This window comes from Calliphora vicina, chromosome 1 (assembly GCF_958450345.1).
Source record: "Calliphora vicina chromosome 1, idCalVici1.1, whole genome shotgun sequence".
NCBI lineage: Eukaryota > Metazoa > Arthropoda > Insecta > Diptera > Calliphoridae > Calliphora > Calliphora vicina.
Window position 1 is genome coordinate 3,296,775 of NC_088780.1, and position 22,171 is coordinate 3,318,945.

The window sequence follows — 22,171 nt, forward strand, 5'->3', positions numbered from 1 at the left end:
AACATAGAGCGGAAACTCGAAAAAAACTCAAACAAAAAAATTACTCAAAAAAGTCACACATACGAGTGTTGTTTTTGTTTTCACATAGTTTTTTTTACTAATACATTCTCACCACTAAGGTTTTTGACAGGAGAGTTTCCACTCTATGACTAATACATTCTAATCATTTAGGTTTTTCACAACCGAGTTAGGTCTGTGACAGGAGAGTTTCCGCTCCATGTATATTTCTCTATGGTTTAAACTTAAAATTTTTATTATAGGCCATTGAAATTACACACAAAACTTATTAATTTTCGCTATTATAGTCTTTATGTTCTAAATAAGTAAATAAAAGTCATTATGTATAATCAAGCTCCTCGAGATTTTCGAAGTCAAAGGACACAAATGTTTACTGTAATCTTGCTCTGATATTTAAATGCAATTGGCAAGTTAATAAAAATATGTTGAGTTGTGCTGCTCTTTTCCTAAACAAATGAAAAATAACCAACATTTCTAAACTTTTAACTTATATTCAATTCTAGAAACATTTACAAATGCAAAATTTTTAGATAGTTTTGAGAATATGTTAACATCGTTAGACCAAATCCTCCAGTAGAACATTCCATAGCAATGTTTTCAATTTATTACAGAAAACCACTTACTTCACTTACAATTAATTCTTTGCGACACTGACATTTTTGCAACATAGCAGTAGTATTTTTTGTTGTTTTTGTTGTGCTATGGTTGCTTGTAGCAAACAGGAATTTCCGGTGAAAATTTATTTGCTTGTGCCACAGTCTACAGCATAGAATAAAGAAAATAAAAAAAGGAAATTATAATCCAACATATTTATATGGAAGCGAGTAATATTTTCCTCTCTGTCTATTGCGTTTCGGTTTTATATTATTTCTTTTTTCCATCTGTATTTTTTTTTATAGCAAAGTTAACATTTATACAAGTTGACAATATTTTTTCAACAAATTCTTAAAATATTTTTACAATTTTTTCTTCCATTTTGTTTTTCATGTTGCCGTTGTGGTGCCACTAATTTGTTGTGTGTGTTGGGGTCTACAACTATTAATATTACTGCTGCTGTTGCTGCTGATCCTGTGCTATACTGTTGCTGTTGAAAATTGAAAAGCTGGTCGTACAAGAAATGAATCGTTTGGGCATGATTGTTGACTTGTCACATGTTTCAGTGCCCACGATGTTGGATGCTTTGGGTTCTTCAAAATCACCCGTAATATTTTCACATTCTTCCGCTCACGCCATATGCAACAGTTCGCGTAATGTACCCGACCATGTCTTGCAAAGAATTGTAAGTTTTTTTTTAGTATCTGCATGAAATGAAAAAAGCGACAAAATAAATATGTTGATTTCATTACCAACATTTATATTCTATTTGTTTTTTTTATCTCTTAACTTTTATTCCATTTTTGTATAATTTTCTTCATCTCTTTCATTTTTTTTTTAATTTCGCATTTGAATAATTCCAAGGCTATAAACGGTGGCTTAGTGATGGTTGCATTCTATCCGCATTTTGTTAGTTGTTCTGGACAAGCAACACTACACGATGTCGTTGGTATGTACATTCTTTTTTTTAACTCAAGTTGTAATTGAATACATGCTTTAAACAAAATAAAACATAAATGCTCATATACATACAAATTTACACTAGGTATGAAAAATATTGAAATATAACACAATTTTCATAAATCACACAAAAAGTAGAGAGAAAGTGGAAGTTTTAAGAATAATGACAAAAAAATAATAAGTGTGAAACAAAAATTACATAAGAAGTATTAAAATCTACCTAGGTAATGAACGATTTTTAATAATATGAAGTCAAATACTAGTAATACGCCAAAATATCATTATTTTAAAGAATCTTCAGCTCATCCTTGTGTGGGAAACCACACAAAATGCTGGAAATGCATTTATTGATTAAAAAAAATTATAACGAGGGCCCTAATTTTGTAAATCACGACACCAAATTGATATTTATGTGCATAGCAAAAACAAAATTTCACACATTTTAAAAATTTGTTTTTGTTTTATGTAAAATATTTTCAAATTATGAAATGAAAAAGAATTTGTATATAAAACAAAAACAAATTGTTAAAAATGTGTGAAATTTTGTTTTTGCTATGCACATCAATATCATTTTGGTGACGTAATTTACAAAATCTGGTCCGAGTTATTTAAAAAGTGGTGTTGTTTGCCCTGGTGTTTGGTGTTCCACACATATATAATTTCTATGTATTTTGCATAATTTTTGGTCCCCAAATGTGCTTTTTCTGACAAAAAGGTTTATTATATTATTTTCCCTTCAAAAAATTATACTTTTAAATAAAAATGTTAAATATTTTTAGGTAAACAATTAAAAAAAAAAAATAATTTTTTAGTAAAAAAAAATTTTATGCCAATTTTTTTTTAAATTAAAAAAAGTTTTTTAGTGAAACAATTTTTATCACAAAAAAATATTTTTAGGTGAAAAAATATTCGGGTTCAAATTTTTTTCCAATCTTGACCCATTGTAGGCCCGCCCGACTAACTATGCTTATACGTTATATATGCCGTTGCAAAGGTCTTTGAAATATCTATCATTAGATATCCATATTGTCTATATTAATGACTTAGTAATAGATATAGATACAAACATTAAAAAAAAACGAGGTTGTCCTTGTTTTTACCTTATATCTCAGCAAATTTATGTTGTGGAAAACAACACATGAGGTTAAACAATGTAAGTTTTAGTGAGGGTGAGATGGGGGTTAAACAAATCTACTTATTCAAACTTTAAAGATTAGCATATGAGCAGAAAAAATATGAAAGTATTTTATGGGAAAACGAATATAAAAAATTTGGGTAATTTTGAACTGACTTAAATTATTAATAAAATTTATAAAAAATAAAAAAAAATTTAGCAGTTTGTGTTCTGCAGATTTCAATATACTAATTTCAGTTATTTCGGTAACAGTATTTTAGCGGCAACGATTGTTGAGCTGATAGGCTATAAAGGGAAACGGTAGTCAATCTTGTTTTTAATGAATTGACCGCCACACAGTGATTTGTTAATTAACACGCTACGCTCTTAGCGTGTTAATTAAAATCATAGCTGTTCAACCTAAAAAGTAGACTGATGGGTAACTAGTAGTGATTCTTAGTGGCAAACGAATTCGTGGTTATACTCTGCTTTCTATCTTTCACTTTTACTTCGAATAATAAACATTTTTTTATCATATATAAAACAAACATGTTTATTTATATATTTATTTTACTCTATTTTTCTTTTTAATAATTTGTTCTTAAATTACATTGACATTACTAAAGCTCATATAAATCACATACGAGAAGTAGCAGGCGTGGATCATGTTGGCATAGGGGCCGGTTACGATGGTGTAAATCTGTAAGTATTTCTTTTCATTTCTACAATTTTTAAATTTAAAGTCTGGATAATATGTTTTTTTTTATAAAATGCTTGTTGTATTATTTTATTTTTTTCAATATTAAATGTTATTTATGTTAATCTTTTTAGTTAAACTTGTAGTTCAGTTTTTATGTCGTTTTTGTTTTGCTTTCTTGTTAAAACCAGACTTTTTAATATTTTCAATTTAAATGCAATATTTTAAGTTGAGATATTCAGATTTTTTTCTGCAAAATAAGTGTATGTAGGTTTATTTTTTTGTCCATAAATAAATATATTGTAGTCATGGTTTGTTAGTCCAGTTGGTTGTTATTATTTTCCTATTTGTGGATGAATGTGTGCCTTTATAAGAGTTATGCTTTATATTTTCATTGATTTTTTTTGTTTTGTTTAGTGTACCCAAAGGACTGGAGGATGTTTCCAAGTATCCTCATCTTTTTGCTGCACTACTAGAGTCTGATAAATGGTCTGAAGAGGATATTGCTAAGCTGGCAGGCAAAAATTTAATACGAGTATTTAAAGAAGTTGAAGCGGTAAGTCACAAAAACAAAATAAAATTTCTGATTTTTTCTTCTTCACTTGCTACACACACTGATAAATTCTTAGAAAGAAAAAAAAGAACAACACAAGGAAAAAACTTTAAGAAGGGTTAACAATCTTAAGATATTTTAATGTTGGTCATAAAATGGTTCAGATAGCAGCACAGCAAGAAGAGAAATAAAAAACATATTAAAAAAATAAAACAAACATTTATATCTTTGTTAACATTCTTAAGGCTTAGAAACTATTTTACTGCTTTCACTAATACCTCTTCAAATACCTACTACTACTTAAGAAAAACTCTCTCACACACATACTTAAATACTTAGATATTAGAAATGTATAGGCAGACTTCTTGTACGAATGTGCTTCATATACATCTTTGCAAACTTACAACAACTGACTGATAAATTGTTAAATTAAAAGCCATAATAATTCCAAAGCCAAGTTAGAAAATAATACAGAAAACAGAGTCTAAGAAATGTATGATGGAGAAAAACGACAATGCTTATTAAGGTAACAAATGGTTGGTTGCCATGAAGAATAGAATTTTGTTCTACTTACATTCATACATATTTACTTCCAGAAACCTGCACATTTCTGTACATACATTAACATTCATATTCATGTAGTAGCCATGAATAAGTAGCTTTTATTTTACATACTTATATAACATTTAACAACATAACTACGATGCAGTTCTATTAGGGAATGTATTGATAACAACAAATTTTATTATTTCATTATTTCTAAGCAGAATCCAGCAGTCAGGATATGTCCTTATATAAGGAGTGTAAATTGTTGATGTAGGCTTCAAGTTATAGGGTCTTTATAGAATAATGTTTTGTCTATAATTGTGTGTTTTCGTAGAAGACAATTTCAGCTTCTATCATAAATCTTTGGAGATGAAAGATTAAACTTCAACCGTGGGTCTTTATAAAAACAAAATTTAGAATTAATCGTAAATCTTTAGAGATGAAAGTTTTAGTTATGCGGGTCATTATAAAATAAAGGTTTTGCTTCAATCGTGGATCTTTATGGAAGAAAATTTAATTCGTGGGTCTTTATGGAACAAATTTTAGTTTCAATCGTGGATATTTCTAGAAGAAATTTTATTTCGAAAATTTGAATTTCAATCGTGGATCTTTATAGAAGAAATTTTAATTCGAAAATTTGAATTTCAATCGTGGTTCTTTATAGAAGAAATTTTAATTTTAATCGTGGATCTTTATAAAAGAAATTTGAATTCGAAAATTTTAATTTAAATTTTAGATTCAAACGTGGGTCTTTATAAAAGAAAAAATTTAGTTCGTTATAGAAGAACATGTAATTCGTTGGTCTTTATAGAAGAAAATTTAATTCTTGGGTCTTTATAAAAGAAAATTTAAGTTTTAATCGTGGATCTTTATAGAAGAAATTTTAATTTCAATCGTGGATCTTTATAAATGAAATTTTAGTTCGAAAATTTTAATTTCAATCGTGGATCTTTACAAATGAAATTTTAATTCGAAAATTTTAATTTCAATCGTGGATCTTTATAAATGAAATTTTAATTCGAAAATTTTAATTTCAATTTTATATTCAAACGTGGAAGAAAAATTGTTGGTCTTTATAGAAGAAAATTTAATTCTTGGGTCTTTATAAAAGACAATTTAACCTCATAATGCGCAAGAGTGCCTCAAGGCATGCATTTAAAAACACCGATTATCTCAAAAAGTAATTCATTTTTTTTTAAAATTTAATGGTGACTTTAGTTACAGATTTGTTAACATTTCCCTTTTGCGAGTGATGTGAAATTTTGTGTGATTTTTTTTTAAATCAAAGTTTTCCTAACTTTTAGTCGACCGATCTATTCGAAATATTTTTTTTTTCAAACGGTAAGATATTCTTTGTTCAGTCTATGCATTTGAAAATGTTAAACAATTAACAAAAAGTGTGTTGAGAACGCAAAAACTAAGGGGTGTCTCAGGGCACTGTTGAGGGTTGCGGCTAAATTTATCGGCGTGTTATATTTCATAGTTTTGGTTTTGAAATTTAAATGAGAATGAAAGGTGTCATTTTCCATAATTCGCACGAAAGCTAACACTTTCGTTAGCTGTGTGTTAATTTTAAACTCTTTGTTGAGCAATTTGTTGACGTTTGTTTATGTAAATTACGATTAATGTTCGTCGTTATTGGTTTAAAATAAATATTAAGAGGGCTACAACTATTAATCGAGGTTATGTGGTTTGAACAATTAAAAGTTTTAATTTTAAATCTGAATTGAATATATTAAAAATTTTTAAAAATTAAACTAAATTAAAAACAATTGAATTGTAAATTTTGTTCAAATTAAAATGTTCCAAAACTTATTAAAACTGAAGACTTACGAGTGTCCTTGAAATGAAAACATCAACCAGTAGGTGGAATTCATTCTTTTGCAAATCCGCCTAAGTAATAATAACAACAATAATAATAACAATAACTAGAGAAGAAGAACAAGACATTTTTTGTGTTTTCAACATGAATTCTTTAAGGAAATTGTTAAGAGTTGTTGAGTATAAAACGATGTTTTTTATCCTTACTTTACTTTCTTTTTTTGTGCTTTGTTTGTCTCTGAGTGGAATGAATGAATGAATGTCCGTCTGTCTGTCCATTCTAATGTTGGGCTCTATGCTATTCCTTTTATTTAGTTTTCTCCCTTTTTTTGTTAGGTATTATTACAATATTACATTGTTATTATTTGTTACAGGCCTCTTTTCATATTTTGGAGAAGGTGGTTTTCTTCAGTCTTTGTCTGTGTGAACAAGAAAATCTCATTCTTCATAATTTTTGTTGCTGATGTTGTTGATGTTGCTCTTCTTATTGCTGTGTTATTTTCCCCTTCCTGTTGCTCATGTTGCTGTTGTTTGGGGTTTTTTTTGTGAAGCATAAATGTGTCTACTTTGTTTCGGTTTTAAAAGCATTTAAAAAGGCATCTCACATTATTACATGGGGTTTTATTCTATTTTCTCATGACATATTTAAGATTTTATTAGATTGAAAAAATAAGAAAACACAAGCAGAAGACACAAAAAACAGCTTAATGGATTAAATGGAAATTCCTTTTAAAAATATAAAATAATGGTAATATTTAGACCCAGTTTTGTAATGTGCAAGAATTAAAGAAATTAAAAAGAGAAAATAAATAAAATTATTTGTATGAATGTTACATTTTATATTAATTTAATTGAAAAAGCTCTTAATAACTATTGACATTAAAATCCCTAAAAAGACAAATTAAAAATCAAAAACCAAATTTCATAAAAGAAAAGGCCAGACATTAGATCATTACATAAAGAGGCCTTTTAACGTTTTTGTAATACTTATTGTATTAAATTTGTTTTAAAGCCTAATTAAAACTATAACCCTTTTTGGAAAGTAATTAAAGCCAAATGTTTTATAATAATTACCTAATTTTGCCATAATATTTATGAAAGCACAAAAATTATAATCTTCACTTGGATAAAATGCATTCCCTACATTTTACCATAAGCTACAGTTTTTTGCTCAAAAAAAAAAAAACTAACCACATTAAAGCTGTAATAAGAAATGACAATATCACCATCGTAACTTCAACACTTTTGTGATGCAAAAAAGAAGGAAAACGAAAAGAACTTTATAAAAAAAACTGTAATGGCCTACTAAAAAATTGAAACGATTAAGAAGAAAATTCCATGAAATTACAATATAAAAATGAATGACTTGAAAACTGAAGGAAATGCTCATTGTTTTTTTTGCGGTTTGAAAATGGCAAGTAAATATGCAAATTATATTAAGAAATGCAGACACTCACAAAAACATAAAGGAAAACTTTTACACATTTTAACCGCAGCTAGACATGAAACCAAATTATAAAAGAGGGACAAAATTACAATTTATATTTGTTCAAACTGTATAAATCTATTTCTTTAGACACACTATGGGCTATGAATGGATCAAGGAAATTATGAAAATTAAGAAATTAGCAATATGACATTACTTTATGTTCTGAAAAAAGTTGCGTCTAAATCAATTCATTCCAAAAAATATTATTATTATTATTATAATGAGGGAATTTAAAAAATTTAAATAAATCTGCAAATTCTACAAAAAAAATTTGCCAATTAAAATAATTTTGCATGGCTATGAAGGAGGAAGAGGACGAAAGAATGTTCATCATGGTTTTCGAGTTTTTAAAATTAACCCCCCTTTAAACAATCCATCCAAGAAGACCCCTGACCACCCTTCCCCCTGGAAAAGAGTATAACATCATGATAAAGGTCAGGCAGCCCGCCACCCCCTGGGAAAAGGTAGGAATCAAAGAATTAAATTAGCAAGGTACCCCACCACTACACCAAATACACAGAGGGTGCTATTTCTAGGCAACGACAGATGGCAGCACCATTATCATAGACCAGCTACAGCAGACCAATCATCTACTTAGTTGGAACAACAACCGATTAACGAAACTGACACAAGGCAAAAATAACAATAGGCTGGATCTTATGGCAACATCCTACATGTATCCTTGGACCCGCTACATCAGACCAATCACCTACTTAGCAACCGTTTAACGAAACTGATACAAAAATAACAACAGTCTAGTTATAATGGCAACATCGTACATGAAGACGCACAATACTCCAATAACAAGAAGTGCAATCTTAAAGGGGGGTCAGACGGCATGTATTGCTTGTGTTTTGTGCCATGTATTAGGACATTTTTCAAATGCTCCCAAGAGGGGTTATGGAGAAAAAAAATGAAGGAGTTATAGCAAATTATAAGTTTGAATTTGGACTTTATAGACCAACGAGGGTCGGGTTTACAAAGTCCCAAAGTGGGGCAACTATGCAAAAATTAAAATTATATATATTTTCAGTTTTGGATCCAATTTGAAATAAAGAATCAATAAAAGCCTACTTTAAATTGGGAGATATTTGTATATCTCTAAAAAAATTAAATAAAAACTTTTACGTCATTATTAGACTACTTCTATGTAATGCAGACGGTATATAGTAGTCATTGAAAAGTTTGTTGTTAATTAATAGCAAAGACAATTACCAAGTTTTTGTTGGAGTAAAATGTGTAAATTTAACAATAATAAAAACTTTTTCAAATATCCCTAAAACGTGTCATATAAATTTCTCGAATCATTACTGTTTGCCATGAGTGCAAATTATTTTATAATCATTTAACTTTTGATTTAAAACTTTTAAATTTCTTAACATATTTGATATGCTAAATTACAAATTGAGTTTTCAGTTTTTTATTAGTATTAGTAGTAGCACGGGTAAAAAGAAAATTAATTAAATGTTTTAATTCCTTTTTCAAACAATATTTCTCTCGCAGCACAATGTGCAAAGAAAGGCATTTTTTAATTGTAAATAGATTCGTTGTTTTTTTTATTGTTCAGTGTAATTTATTTTACAAAGAAACAAAAAAAAAAGAAAAATAATATGTAATGGCATCATTAGAAATGCTAAAAAGTTTGAAATTAATAATAGGCGCCTAATGATTATTGCTGCGAGTGTATGCCAAGCAGAAAATAACAGAGAAATTGTTAAACATTAAGAAGCGATATGACGAAAAATATACGACAATTGTAAAGGGGTTAAAAAAGTTAAGAAATGTATTTTAATGTCATCTAGAAAAAATGGAGCAAAAATTAAAAATTTAAAACCCAAAAAATATTGTTTGTGTGAGAGAGTAGGTTACAAAGTCAGTAGAGCAGTGAGCATTAATTAGTTTTTGCTTGCTGTAGTAATAAAGGCCATAAATTGTTTTTTTTTTATTATTATTATTTCTGATGCTGTTGAAGGCAAACGGGGTAATAATCAACAGAAAACATGTGCAGCAGCCTTTCCCCTTTTTTTGCCAAAAACTTATAAAATAAAAAAATATTTAAAAGCAGCCATGAAATTCAAAATTTTTTTCCACTGACTTTTACATTAATGCGAACTTACCATGTCAGTAAAGTATGAGCATAAAAATATGAGTGTGACTATAATGGCACAAATAAACGGATCTTTCTTTAGTTTTTGTTTTTTTTACTCATACCCACTGTGGCTAAAGTCAATACGTGTTTGCCTGAGTGTGTTTACAAAATGACGTAGGTACTAAAGGAAGAACATCCAACCCGAAAAAAATGTACTAATTCATAAAGTCGTAATTAAAAATGTAAATACATGAAATGCTCCAAAAAAACTGCATATATCATGCTCACTATTTTATATGCAAATAGAAGAAGACACTACAGGCTGTGGATACTAAATAAAGAACAATGAAATATTTAATATTTGAAAAAATATTATGCTTTAACACACACATATATCTATAATAATATTTTAGATTGAAGTTATGTTGTTTATGGTATGTACAGACGACAATACTGTGTATTAATACATTTCAAAACTAAAATATTATTGAATTTATTCGCCAAGTCATCGTTGCGATTTTACTATTCACAACATAGTATTATATTTTATTATTTTTATGTTTACCTTATTTGTAAGTACATAAAAAATATGCTTTTAAATTGTTTAAAAAAATCGCGCAAATAATAACACCCTAATACCCAGAAACAAATTATAGTTGTTGCACATGTTTACAATAACCATTTTAACATTTTTAAAGTTGTTTAACAATATTATGGTCACTGTAAATATTTATATGATTGTGGTAACCATAATATGGTTAAGTTTATCAAGAACATAATTGCAGCAATCATATATATGATTGTAGTAAATAAATATTTTAAAATAGTTATTGTTTATGGCAATCATATTCATGATGAATCTTTATATCATAATATATTGTTCTCAGATTATGACAACCACAATCCGTAAACTGCACAATATGGTAAAGTATTACATCATAGAAATGGTTGTCACAAACATATATATCATATATATGATTGCTACAATCATGTGATTGGTAACATAAACATATTATGGTTACCGCAATCATATAAATAATTACAGTGACCATAATATTGTTAAAAAGCTTGTAAAAATGTTATAATGGTTATGGTAAACATGTACAACTATATTTTATCTCTGCGTGAATGTAAGCACCTCAAGAAGAATACGTGTGGATTAGGGTCCCTACGCGGGAAAAATTTCTCGGGAATTCCCGGGAATATTTTTTTGTTAATTTTCGGGAAATGTTTGTCGGGAATTTTCGGGAATACCTTCATACGATTTCTTCTAAAAGTTACAACATTCAGATTCGTTTCGATGGTCAAATTTGTTGCTAACTGAATTATTCTATTATATCCATAGATTTCTTCGGTTCTAGCGAACATAGTCAGTTGGCAAAGAAGTATTACGGTTGAAAACCCCGATTTTTTTCACTCATCGCAAGCCACAGTAGAAAAATTCGGTTATTAAGAATTAATCAAATTTTAAGCTTATGTTCTTAAAGGAATTATTAAGTGGCCTAATATTACAATTTTTAGGGATATTCAATGAATATTATCCATATTTTCCTCCCGGGATTGAAAAAAGTCCGGGAAATTAGGAACCCTAGTGTGGATGCTAAGTGAAAAAAGTTTTAACAAAATTAAACATTTCTTTTCAAATTAATGACAAAACATATGTAAAAATATACCTCAAACAGCTACCGGGGACAACATTATAATTTCAGTGAAATGGGGTGATTGATACCAAACCAAAACATAAATATACAAAATGGATAAATTTGGTAAAATGCTTTGGCAATCAATTTGTAGTTGTGGTCTGAAGAGCACTACTTTTGTCACATCTTTAACTATGACTTCGGATATTTATATAAACTAATGCTTTCAGAAACGTTTACTGCCTCTTATTAGACTTCACCACGCTTCTATAAAGTTTGGTCCAATCTATAGACTTGTCATTATTCAAAAGCTGCAATGGATTATTGGTATGAAATAAGTTAGGTCGATGTAATAGAAAAATACATGAACTCCCTAATTGTCCACAGACTCGGCAAATTGAACAATATTGGACTATTTTCAAAGGAAAGTTAAAGCGGAGTGTTATTGTAGATCTTGAAAATAATTAAAAAAATTTGAAGCAAATTTTTTTTTTTGGTTTTATTAGCGAAAAACATTTGAAGGCAAACAAATTTTTTTAAATTTATTTGTGAAAAAACTGTATACCAAAAAAATTCGGGTTAAAAAAATTTTCACCGATTTTGTATATTTGAAATATCTATTATTGGATATCCATATTGTCTATATTAATGATTTAGTAATCCAGATATAGATCAAAAAGAGGTTAAAAATCGAGGTTGTCCTGGTTTTTTCAGCCATTTGTGGGCCGACTGTTTCCCGAGCCGGGAGAATTCCCAGTATATTGATGTATGAATCATATATGTAAGTTATTTGGTGGCCACTCATGGTGAAAATCTAATTCAATTTTTGTTTAGACGATGAAATTGTATTAAGATACATGACTTTTTGCAAGCATTAATACTCAGTATTGTAGTCTGAAGATACCTTTAGTAAAATACAATTTTAAGGAACTTGTCCACATACTGTTTTTGGCACTTATTTTGGTATCATACTCCACTTATGTATGTGGAATGGTGCAGATGTTGATAAAGCAGCAGAATTATTTTTTGTATTTAAGTTGTTATACTTTGCTCTGCGCTGTTCTTTTAATCTAAAAGGGCAGTTCCATTTCAGCATCCTCTGTATGTTTGTACAATATTTATGTATAAATGTGTATCTATGTAGAGTACATACTACATAAGTGTGTGTTGAGTATGAGAAAGTTGAAAATAAAAACAAGAGGAACACGGTTGCCTCTTCATTATTAAAATCTACTGCAGTATGATGACTCTTTCTGTCCTCGTAAAGTTTTTTGCCTTGAGTTTTTTTTTTCATTTATTTTTTGTTTATTTGTGTTTGGAATATGAATTTCATATATTTTTTCAGTTGTTTGTCGAAATTAAAGTAAAAAAGCACCAAAAATTTATTTAAGTGTAAATTTTTAAAAAAAAAAAAACATGTTATGAAATTTTTATGCATTTTATTATTTTAAACCATCGTGATGAATTAAAATGGAAAAAGGAAATTCGTATTTTTTTATTGTGTGTTGATGCATAGCTATATTCTATTTTTATTTATTTTCATTTTTATGGAGATAAAATGTAAAATAGTATAAAACATTATTACCCTTTGAAGTTGAATTTGAATTAAAAGGAGGTCTGATTACAACAGAATAGGGCAAATTTTATTATCAAATACATATATATGAGGGAAACGTGTTGCAATTATGAAGTTGTCTATTTGTATTAAAACTTTGTATATATTTCTGATTTACTATTTGTAAAGAACTTATTATGTCGCAATCGTTCAACAATACTGTATTAACTCAAAATTTTTAAAAATTCACTTTTTGCAAGAAATCAACTAACAATATTTCAACGTATTCCGATTACTCTTTCATCTTGAAAACCACATTTGAGACCATTTTCGTGATAATTAGTGACTACCTTGTATCAACAAAAAGGTATTATTTTGAGTTAATACAAATTTGAAAAAGAAATACATCGTATATTTTCATATAAAATGCATTATTTTGAATTGAGCCTTTATTCAAGTTAAAAATAATAAAATTGTTTTATTTAAATTTGGTTATATTTTGAGTTGATACTGTTTTGTTGATAAAATAATACAAACAAATATCGAGAAGTTCCAGAAAAATGGTAGTAGCTCAAAAAAAGATTTATTTCGCAATAATTGAAAAAATTTTAAAGAAAAACAATGTAAATATATTTTCCAATGGAATTTGTACAAACAGTTTTTGCCTCTACTGAAAATTTTAAAATTTAAGTTAATACAGTATTTTTGAACGAGTGCGATGTGTGTAAATTATGCTGTAAAAACCAAAAAAATATATAAAATTTTTAAAGCTAAAGAATTTTATTTTTTAAATCTATACTATTTCTTTAATAACAAATTTACATATCAAAAAAATAAGAGCTTATTTATATTAGCGATTAATCGCAGTAATTTTATTTCCGTTTTCTTTTTAAATTACTTCGATATTTCTTACATGTTTACACACACACAGTTGTGCTTTGTAACTTTTCATTTCAAATTAATTTTTGAGAGCCCATTTCCTACCCCGTTTACTCACCAAACAAAAAATGCAAATAGGCTCTAAGAAAAATATTGCAATTTTTAAAGAAATGAAGTTGATTTTCTATTTTAAACAATAATATATGTCATATTATTTCCAGTGACTACTCATATCCATAAATGAAAACAGTGTTTAGGCAGATTCGATAAAAAACGCAAGAAAATCATCACCTAATGATGAACAAAATTGGTTGAAGAAAAGAAATTTAAAAAATAAATATAAAATAAGAAAAATTTTTATAAAAAGGCAAAATATGCTCTAAAAAGGACTAATATGCTCTTAAAGAAAAACCTGCAAAAATATGCATTAACAAATTTAAGCGAAAATTTTAAAATGTTTTAAAATGATCTTGTGTAAATTTCTATGGCTATGTTTTTAAAAACAATGGTTAAGCGATGTTCATGGATTTTTTTTAACAGGTGACGTTGCTTACCTTGGTGTGTAGAATTCCACACATTTGTATTTTACACTAGCAATAGCGTTAAATGTGCTGTTTCTTCAGAAAAGGTATGTAAGCGCAATAACAGAAATTTTTGTGTAAAATGTATTGAAGGTAAACCAATTTGATGTAAAACTACAAAAATACATATGTTGTCGATGGTAAATCATATAAAAAATTATGTTTTAGTGCAAAATACGTATGTGTGGAAAACAACACACGAGGGTAAACAACGGTAGTTTTTATGAGAGCGATACGTTAATATAAAAAACGTGAAATTCATCATCAATTGAACTCCTGCTTATAATGTTTCTTTATCATGCAGTATTTTGATGGGGGTGGCGTATGATTGATATTTTTATTTTTTTTAATATATTACTTACACGATGGGTGCAAAAAATTAAGTAGCAGTGTATATTTTAAGGTTCTGATTTTTATTAAAAACCTTGATTTAGTCAAAGGTAATTAATATATTGTTTGTATTTAAATACTTTTGTGCAGCCATTTGTATAGACATTTGTGCAAAATAATAAAACGATCTGAAAGTTTGTAGTTCTTTGAATGCTTTGTAGTACTTAGTTTGAAAAACCCCAGTTATTCAGCTGTGACTGACTACTTGTCACAAATGTGTGATATAATAATAATTTTATTTCATAAAGTTCTTTGTAGAAATTAAATACTTTAACGATACAAATATTTCAATATAAAGTAAGTTTATATTCACAACATAAAAATATATTACATATTTTACTACTAGACTATTTATTTACATAATATAATTTTTTATGTGCTCAATTCTTATGCACACCGGTTGCACTAAAGTGTTTATGTGTTTTATTTGCACAGATTTAAACAAAAAAAAAAAAAATAAAAAAAAACAAAATGCTTCAAAAATGCTTTAGTTTAAATAACCATTAGAAAATATATGATAAACATCATTTTAAATTCATGTATGAACACATTTATGCATTCATTCAGACTCTTCTTTCCAACTACTGCTACTCAATTTTTTTTTTTGCACTTTTGTCAAAAACCCACTTAAGAGCATCATCATCGTTATCATCGCCATTGTTATCATCTTAGACCACTTATGTATGTGTTGTCTTCTAGTCTACGGGTCTTTACATAATAAAACCCATAGAATAGTAGAAATAAAAAACTGCTGAATATAAATGCAGTAAAGCATGGCAGTGAAAACTCACCACATTTGTTAACAGGAAGACAAAGAATAGAAAAATCCTAGTAGAGAAAGAACTTTTCATAATTCCAAAACATAAGGACCAGTGTTGCCAGATAGCTATCTACTAAGTAGTAGTACTTATGTGGATACATTATGGCCTACTCATGAAAGCCAGCAAGTTGAACTATGCTCAATATTGGATTTGTGTACTGAAAAAAAATTTTGTATCCAAAAAATGAAAAAACTGAAACAAAATTTTGTTCACCTAAAAATATTTAAATTTTTTATTTTGAAGTATAATTAGGTGAAGGGTATATAAGATTCGGCACAGCCGAATATAGCTCTCTTATTTATTTTAATATAAAATAAGCACTATTTTAATAATAGCTCCATCTAAATATCAAATTTTAGTTCTAATTCAAACTTAACCGTTCTAAGTGTTAAAGAAATATTGTCTTTTAAATTTGCTCCTGTAACATCAGTTGATGTCGAAAGAACATTTTCTATGTTTAAAAATGTTTTCAGATCCAATAGACAACGTTTTTATTTGAAAATTTAAGTAAATTTTTTTCGTTTAAAAATTATGTAAAAGTTTGTTTTTTTAAGAGCATATTTTTTAAATTTTAAGAGCATATTTTAAAGTTTTTACTGCATATTTAAAGCGCTTAAAACACTTTTTTTAGAGCATATTTCCGGTTTCCCTGGTAATTACTTAGTAATCCAGATATATGTAGGTCATTTTCCTCATATCTCAGCCATTTGTGGACCGATTTTGCTGATTTTAAATAGCATACTTTTTGAAAGCATGTCTGACAGAATTTGGATCCCGAAGATATCAGGGGTCTTCAGAAAATTGAGACAGACAGACGGACATGCCTTAATCGACTCCGCTATCTATATGGATCCAGAATATATATACTTTATAGGGTCGGAAATGAAAAATGTATAAATTACAAACGGAATGACAAACTTATATATACCCTTCTCACGAATGTGAAGGGTATAATAATGGGGTTTAAATTATATTTTGAAAAAGTGATTTTATTTTAATAAAAACGAAATATTTGAAATATGTATGTATGAATTTCAACGACAAAAAATTGTTCTTTTTTTGTAGCTTTCGTCTGCATTATAAGTAAGTAACTGACTATATGGCAACGATTGCTGCCCATGACATTTGCAGTCGTGTAGCTGAGTAGCCTGCTTGCTGTAGTCTATTTAGAGCATAAGTCACTGAATTTACCATTGACATGGAAATGGACCCGTTATTTTCAGGTCTCTGATAATAAGAATAAAAAAATCCTTAAAGTCATATTTAGGATACTGGCAACGCTGGTCTCTGCAGTAATATTAAAGCACGTGAGACACTGCAAAGAATATAAAACTGGCATAACAAATGAAATCCCTACAAATGCGCAAACATTTCACTTACATTCTTATTTTCTTGCTTCTTTTTGTTAAACGCTATAAAAAAGAGTTTTACCATTTTAAGCCTTGGAAGGAAAAAAATATAAAAAACAGTGCTGTTCAAAATTATAGGACTTTTTAGTTTTTAATGACAGTCTATATATGTAGCTATCTTTAAACAACAACTAAAAGTATCATCATCAGCAATTGTTGGTCGTAATTCTTTAACTATGTATATGTTATATGTGTATGAAAGAGAAAATAAAATTTTATGCTGTACTTAATGTTTATTTATCGCACGTACTGTAGCAGGCCAACGCAATGCAATAAAATCATTTATGACCGACGACCAACTCTTTACTCCAAGTTTATATATGAATAACAATTTGTGTGTTTGTGTAAGATGGAGAAAGAGTTTAAATTAAAACAAACAAGACCAGTAGACATAAAAATGAAGAAAATGCTGAAAAATAAAAAAGAGGAATAAGAAAAATACTTGTCTCATTTTTGTTTAATTTACATACTCGTACTCATGTTGTGCTTCACTCCATCATCATCATCATCTTATACAGTGTGTTGTAGTGTAGTGTACTTGTAGCAGAGTGAAGTGAAGTGCAGTACAGTACTACACTACAGTTAAGTTTGTTAAAAGTGTGTAGAGTGAGGAGTAAGAAGTATATTTCTTTGGCTTTCCTTTTAATTTATTTGTTGATTTCTTCTGATTGTTTATTTTATTTTTTTTATTGTTTCAAGTATTAAACAATAAACATCTTTTGAAGAAATGACTCGAAAGTGTACTGAGAGCAAAAGAAAATACAGTTTTCCTTAGTTGTTTACTTTTCGTTAGTAAATATTTATTTATTTTTATATATAAAAAAAGAATGTACACACATACATAAGTGTATATAGTTAAAAAGTAATCATATATAGCAGACGCACATATGTGACCATCATATTATGGCCTGCTCCATAAAGTCCATTTTTAATAGGAGACACTTACTACTACTGTGAGTTAAAGTGCTCACAATACTTTATAGCTTATGTGCAAGAAAATAGTTTCTTCGTTAACATTTACTTTGCAAATAAAAAATAGTCTGCATTATTGATATCAAGAGTATCTAGTATATACTTTGCAATGAAGCCAACCAAGTGCGTTAGTAATCCCCAATAACAATCTTAGCAATAAATTACCAATGCTACTACGGATTTTCTTCAGCATTTCAATAAATATTTATTTTTCGCTTTATTGTCTTTAGGTTTATGGTACATGGCATATTAACTTGCTGGTTAATTCCCAATAGGTTTAAGGTCTTCTTTTTCCCTACGAATATTGCTATGTATAATTTAAAAGCTATGAGTATTGAAATATAGTTACTACAGAGTTCAATGTGTGATTCATGAATTTAAACCTAAATAGTCATGTCTATATCGATTCGCAAAAAACAAAAATATATTCGTGTCCTTTAATTTATTTTGTCTTTTTGCAAATAACCTTTGGGTTACAGACAAAAGATTGCTTTTTTATGTAATTGCTATTATTTTATGATAAAAATTGATACTTTAATAACCTAATTACCCAACAATACTTACTTAAAATAGAAACATTAAACCGAGTTTTAATTTTTTTTTAAATTATTAATTTTATCATATGTCAATAAAAAATATTGTAAAATATTGATATGATATTTATAAGGAATGGTGATTTAAACACTAATTACTCATTTTTATGTATATCATACAAAAAAATTAAAATTTTGTGAAAATGAGCGAATTTACTTAATTGAAAATAAATTCGAAAAGAATCCATAAATTTGTATGACCGATATCCCATTTTGTTCCTATTACATGTGGCTTTGTTTAATTTTTTTTCTGCCGTTTTCGATTTGTTATGATTTTTTTAAAACAAAAAAATTTGCTATTTTCACTTAAAAAATATATTTTTTGCTTCAATTTGTTATTATAACTCCGAAACTACTGAGCCGATTGAAACGCAATATATAAACGGATTAAAGGTTCTGTAAATCTTAACTTTTCTAAGTTTATTTTAATAATATCGGACAAACCCTTTTTGAGTTATCATACGTGAAGTAACGTCTAACCAAACAAAAATTGGACCATATTTGTACTACATACACGCAGAGAAAAAATATAGTTGGGCATGGTTACTGTAACCATTTCAATATTGTTACAAGTTTTTTAACTATATTATAGTCACAGTAACCATTTACATGATTGTGGTAACCATAATATGGTTAACTTACGATTCACATGATTGACTCAACCATATATATGGTTACAGTAAACATATATATGTTTGTGACAACCATTTATATGATGAAGGACTTATCATATTATGGTGCTCTCGGCTTAAGGCTTATCATAATCTGAGAACAACGTATTATGATAAAATTATTCATCATAAATATGGTTGCCAGAAACATATATTTGTTTACTGTAACCATATATATGGTTGATACAATCATGTGAATCGTAAATTAACCATATTATGGTTACCACAATCATGTAAATGGTTACTGTGACTATAATATTGTTAAAAATCTTGTAACACTATATAAACAAAATAAAATTACAGTAACCATGCCCAATTATATTTTTTCTCTGCGTGTACATCAAAAAAAAGCCTTTTTGGATTTTGTTGACATGTGTTATTAAAGTAAAGTGTAAATGAGGAGGTCCATAACAAAACGTAATAAATTTATTTTATCATTTATATTATTACAGCAACCATAACAAGTTGAAATTACCATTCACATCATTGTAGCAATCATATGATTGTAGTAAATAAATATATGTCATCATGTTCATGTTGAAACGTAATATGTTGTTCTCAAAGTATGATAAACATAATCCGAGAACTACACAATATGATTGCCACAAAAATATTCTTAATTACTACAATCATATATATGATTGCTACAATCATGTGGATGGTACCTTTAACATATTATGGTGAAAACATAATATTGTTAAAGCACTTGTAAAAATGTGATTTTAACCACTCAGCAAATGTTTTTAATCATTTTTTTTTTAAACCAAATAGCACTTTAACTCATAACTTTATGCCATTAAGAAATATGTAGAATTTTATTTTCAAGAATTTATGATTATTCAACTATTGCTCTAATTTGTCTAATTTTACATCTAATGCAAAAATGTAAATAAAATATGCTGTATTTTTAAACAATTTCATGTCTTAATAATTAAGCTTCATTTAAAATGCACATATGTATGTACGTATGTAAATGATGAATATTACTGCATTTTAGTGCATCTTGTGCAAGTACCTATAGAGACATTACACCTGAAGCTATGGCACAATATTTCATTTCAAGTACTAAAATAGTTGTAGGGAAAATGTTCTAACACTATTGTTTTACTACATATGGTGGGCTAAACTAAAAAGTGTCTCAGACATATGAAAAATGTTAAATATGACAAAATTTGATAATAAAAAAATAAATTTACACGATCATTTAATTATATTTTGTCATAAAATGGTCTTGTTTAAAAATTGTTTAAAATATATTTCAGTGGTTTTAAGAAGCTAACTTTTCTTTCAAGCCACCAACCATATTTGTACGTACAATTTTCAAAATATAAAACTTGTTCAAACTTTTACTTTTTTTATGCGTTATCAAGGTAAAGGGCTTTTGACTTGCATTTTCTAAATATTTTTTTATTTCACATTCAAGCACAGAGTAAATAATACAAAAAACTATAGTTTTTATGACAAACAAACAAATCTGTAGTTTTGTTTTGGCTTGTGTAGCCCAGATTCCAGTAAATATGTTTTAAAGTTTTTTTTTTTTTTTGTAGCAGAAAGAAAATAAAACTGAAAACCTTTGAGTTCATTGCTTTTGCTGGTATTAAAATAAAAATCGATTGTTTTGTAAACAAAGTTGGTTGGTGTTGTTTCATTATTTTGTTACAAAAGTTAACTGTTGTAAAGAGATAGAAAAAAGTTAGTAGGGGCATTTCTGTTTTTCTGTGCGTTTAAGACAAGTTTGAACAGTTTGAAATTTTGTTAAACGGATTTTTGTTCAAATATAAGTAAAATGAAAAGCAACTGAAAGACTAAACTAAATAAAAAACTACAACAACATTAAAACCAAACAAAAAGTTAAAAGTTTCAAAAATATTTGTGCAATATTACGTTAAATACAATATTTAAAAACACAAGTTTTTCATTTGAAATTTATTTAATTTTTGTCCATTTTTCTTTTCAAACTTATTTTTTACAGATACGAGATCAAATGGAATTATTAAAAATACCACCTGTTGATCAGTCAATTCCACCAGAAGATATTATGGGCAGATCATATTGTCGTTATCAAGGACCAAGAACGTGATTACACAATTTTACAATATTACTAACACAACAACCACAAAAACATTATCACTCTCAACATTATAATCATCATCATCATCATCTTTATCGTCGTCACTATCATCATCATAAATACTTGTCTTTTATATTGAATATTAAAGCCATTGTAATACTTTCATATCTTTGTATTTATATTGAACAAAAAATAACAAAAATAAAACACAAAATTGTTAATATTTATTTACATTAAAAAATAATTGAAAAAAACTATATTAAAAAAAACCACAACTAAATTAAATTTTGTATATTGTATATAAAAGGAAATAAAATCTAAATTTAATTTTAATATAATTATAAATAAAATAAAGTAAATTAAATTAAAATAAAATAATGTTCATAAATAAGCCAGTTGTATACTCAGAATATAAAAAGTATAAAGAAAACAAACAAAAAAAAAACTTTTTCAATAATTGATTTTAAATGTTTATTATCTTGAAAGAAAACATCAAATTAGTTTAATTGTCTATATATTTTTCGTTTTTTGTTTTTTTAATTTCTATTAAATAATGAACAATTTATTTGCATCACACAATAAACAAACAAATTAAAATTATACGTATGATTAATTTTGCATGAAAAACATGAGTATAGTTTGGTACTTTACACATATTGAAACTGAGGGAAAATAGTTTAATACTCGAAATTTTAATAAATTTAAAAT

At 27.6% G+C, this 22,171-nt stretch overlaps 1 protein-coding gene across 1 annotated transcript in view; it reads left to right on the plus strand.

Moving 5' to 3' along the window:
• Positions 1-21,551, plus strand: part of LOC135963694 (dipeptidase 1) — a 58,422-nt gene extending 36,871 nt beyond the window's left edge. The window contains exons 7-11 of the mRNA XM_065515650.1: positions 1,121-1,297; positions 1,477-1,561; positions 3,313-3,388; positions 3,801-3,939; positions 21,365-21,551. Of these exons, the coding sequence (XP_065371722.1) occupies positions 1,121-1,297; positions 1,477-1,561; positions 3,313-3,388; positions 3,801-3,939; positions 21,365-21,472 (585 nt within the window). The 3' untranslated portion in view covers positions 21,473-21,551. The remainder of the gene's footprint in view (positions 1-1,120; positions 1,298-1,476; positions 1,562-3,312; positions 3,389-3,800; positions 3,940-21,364) is intronic.
• The last annotated feature ends 620 nt before the right edge of the window (positions 21,552-22,171 follow it).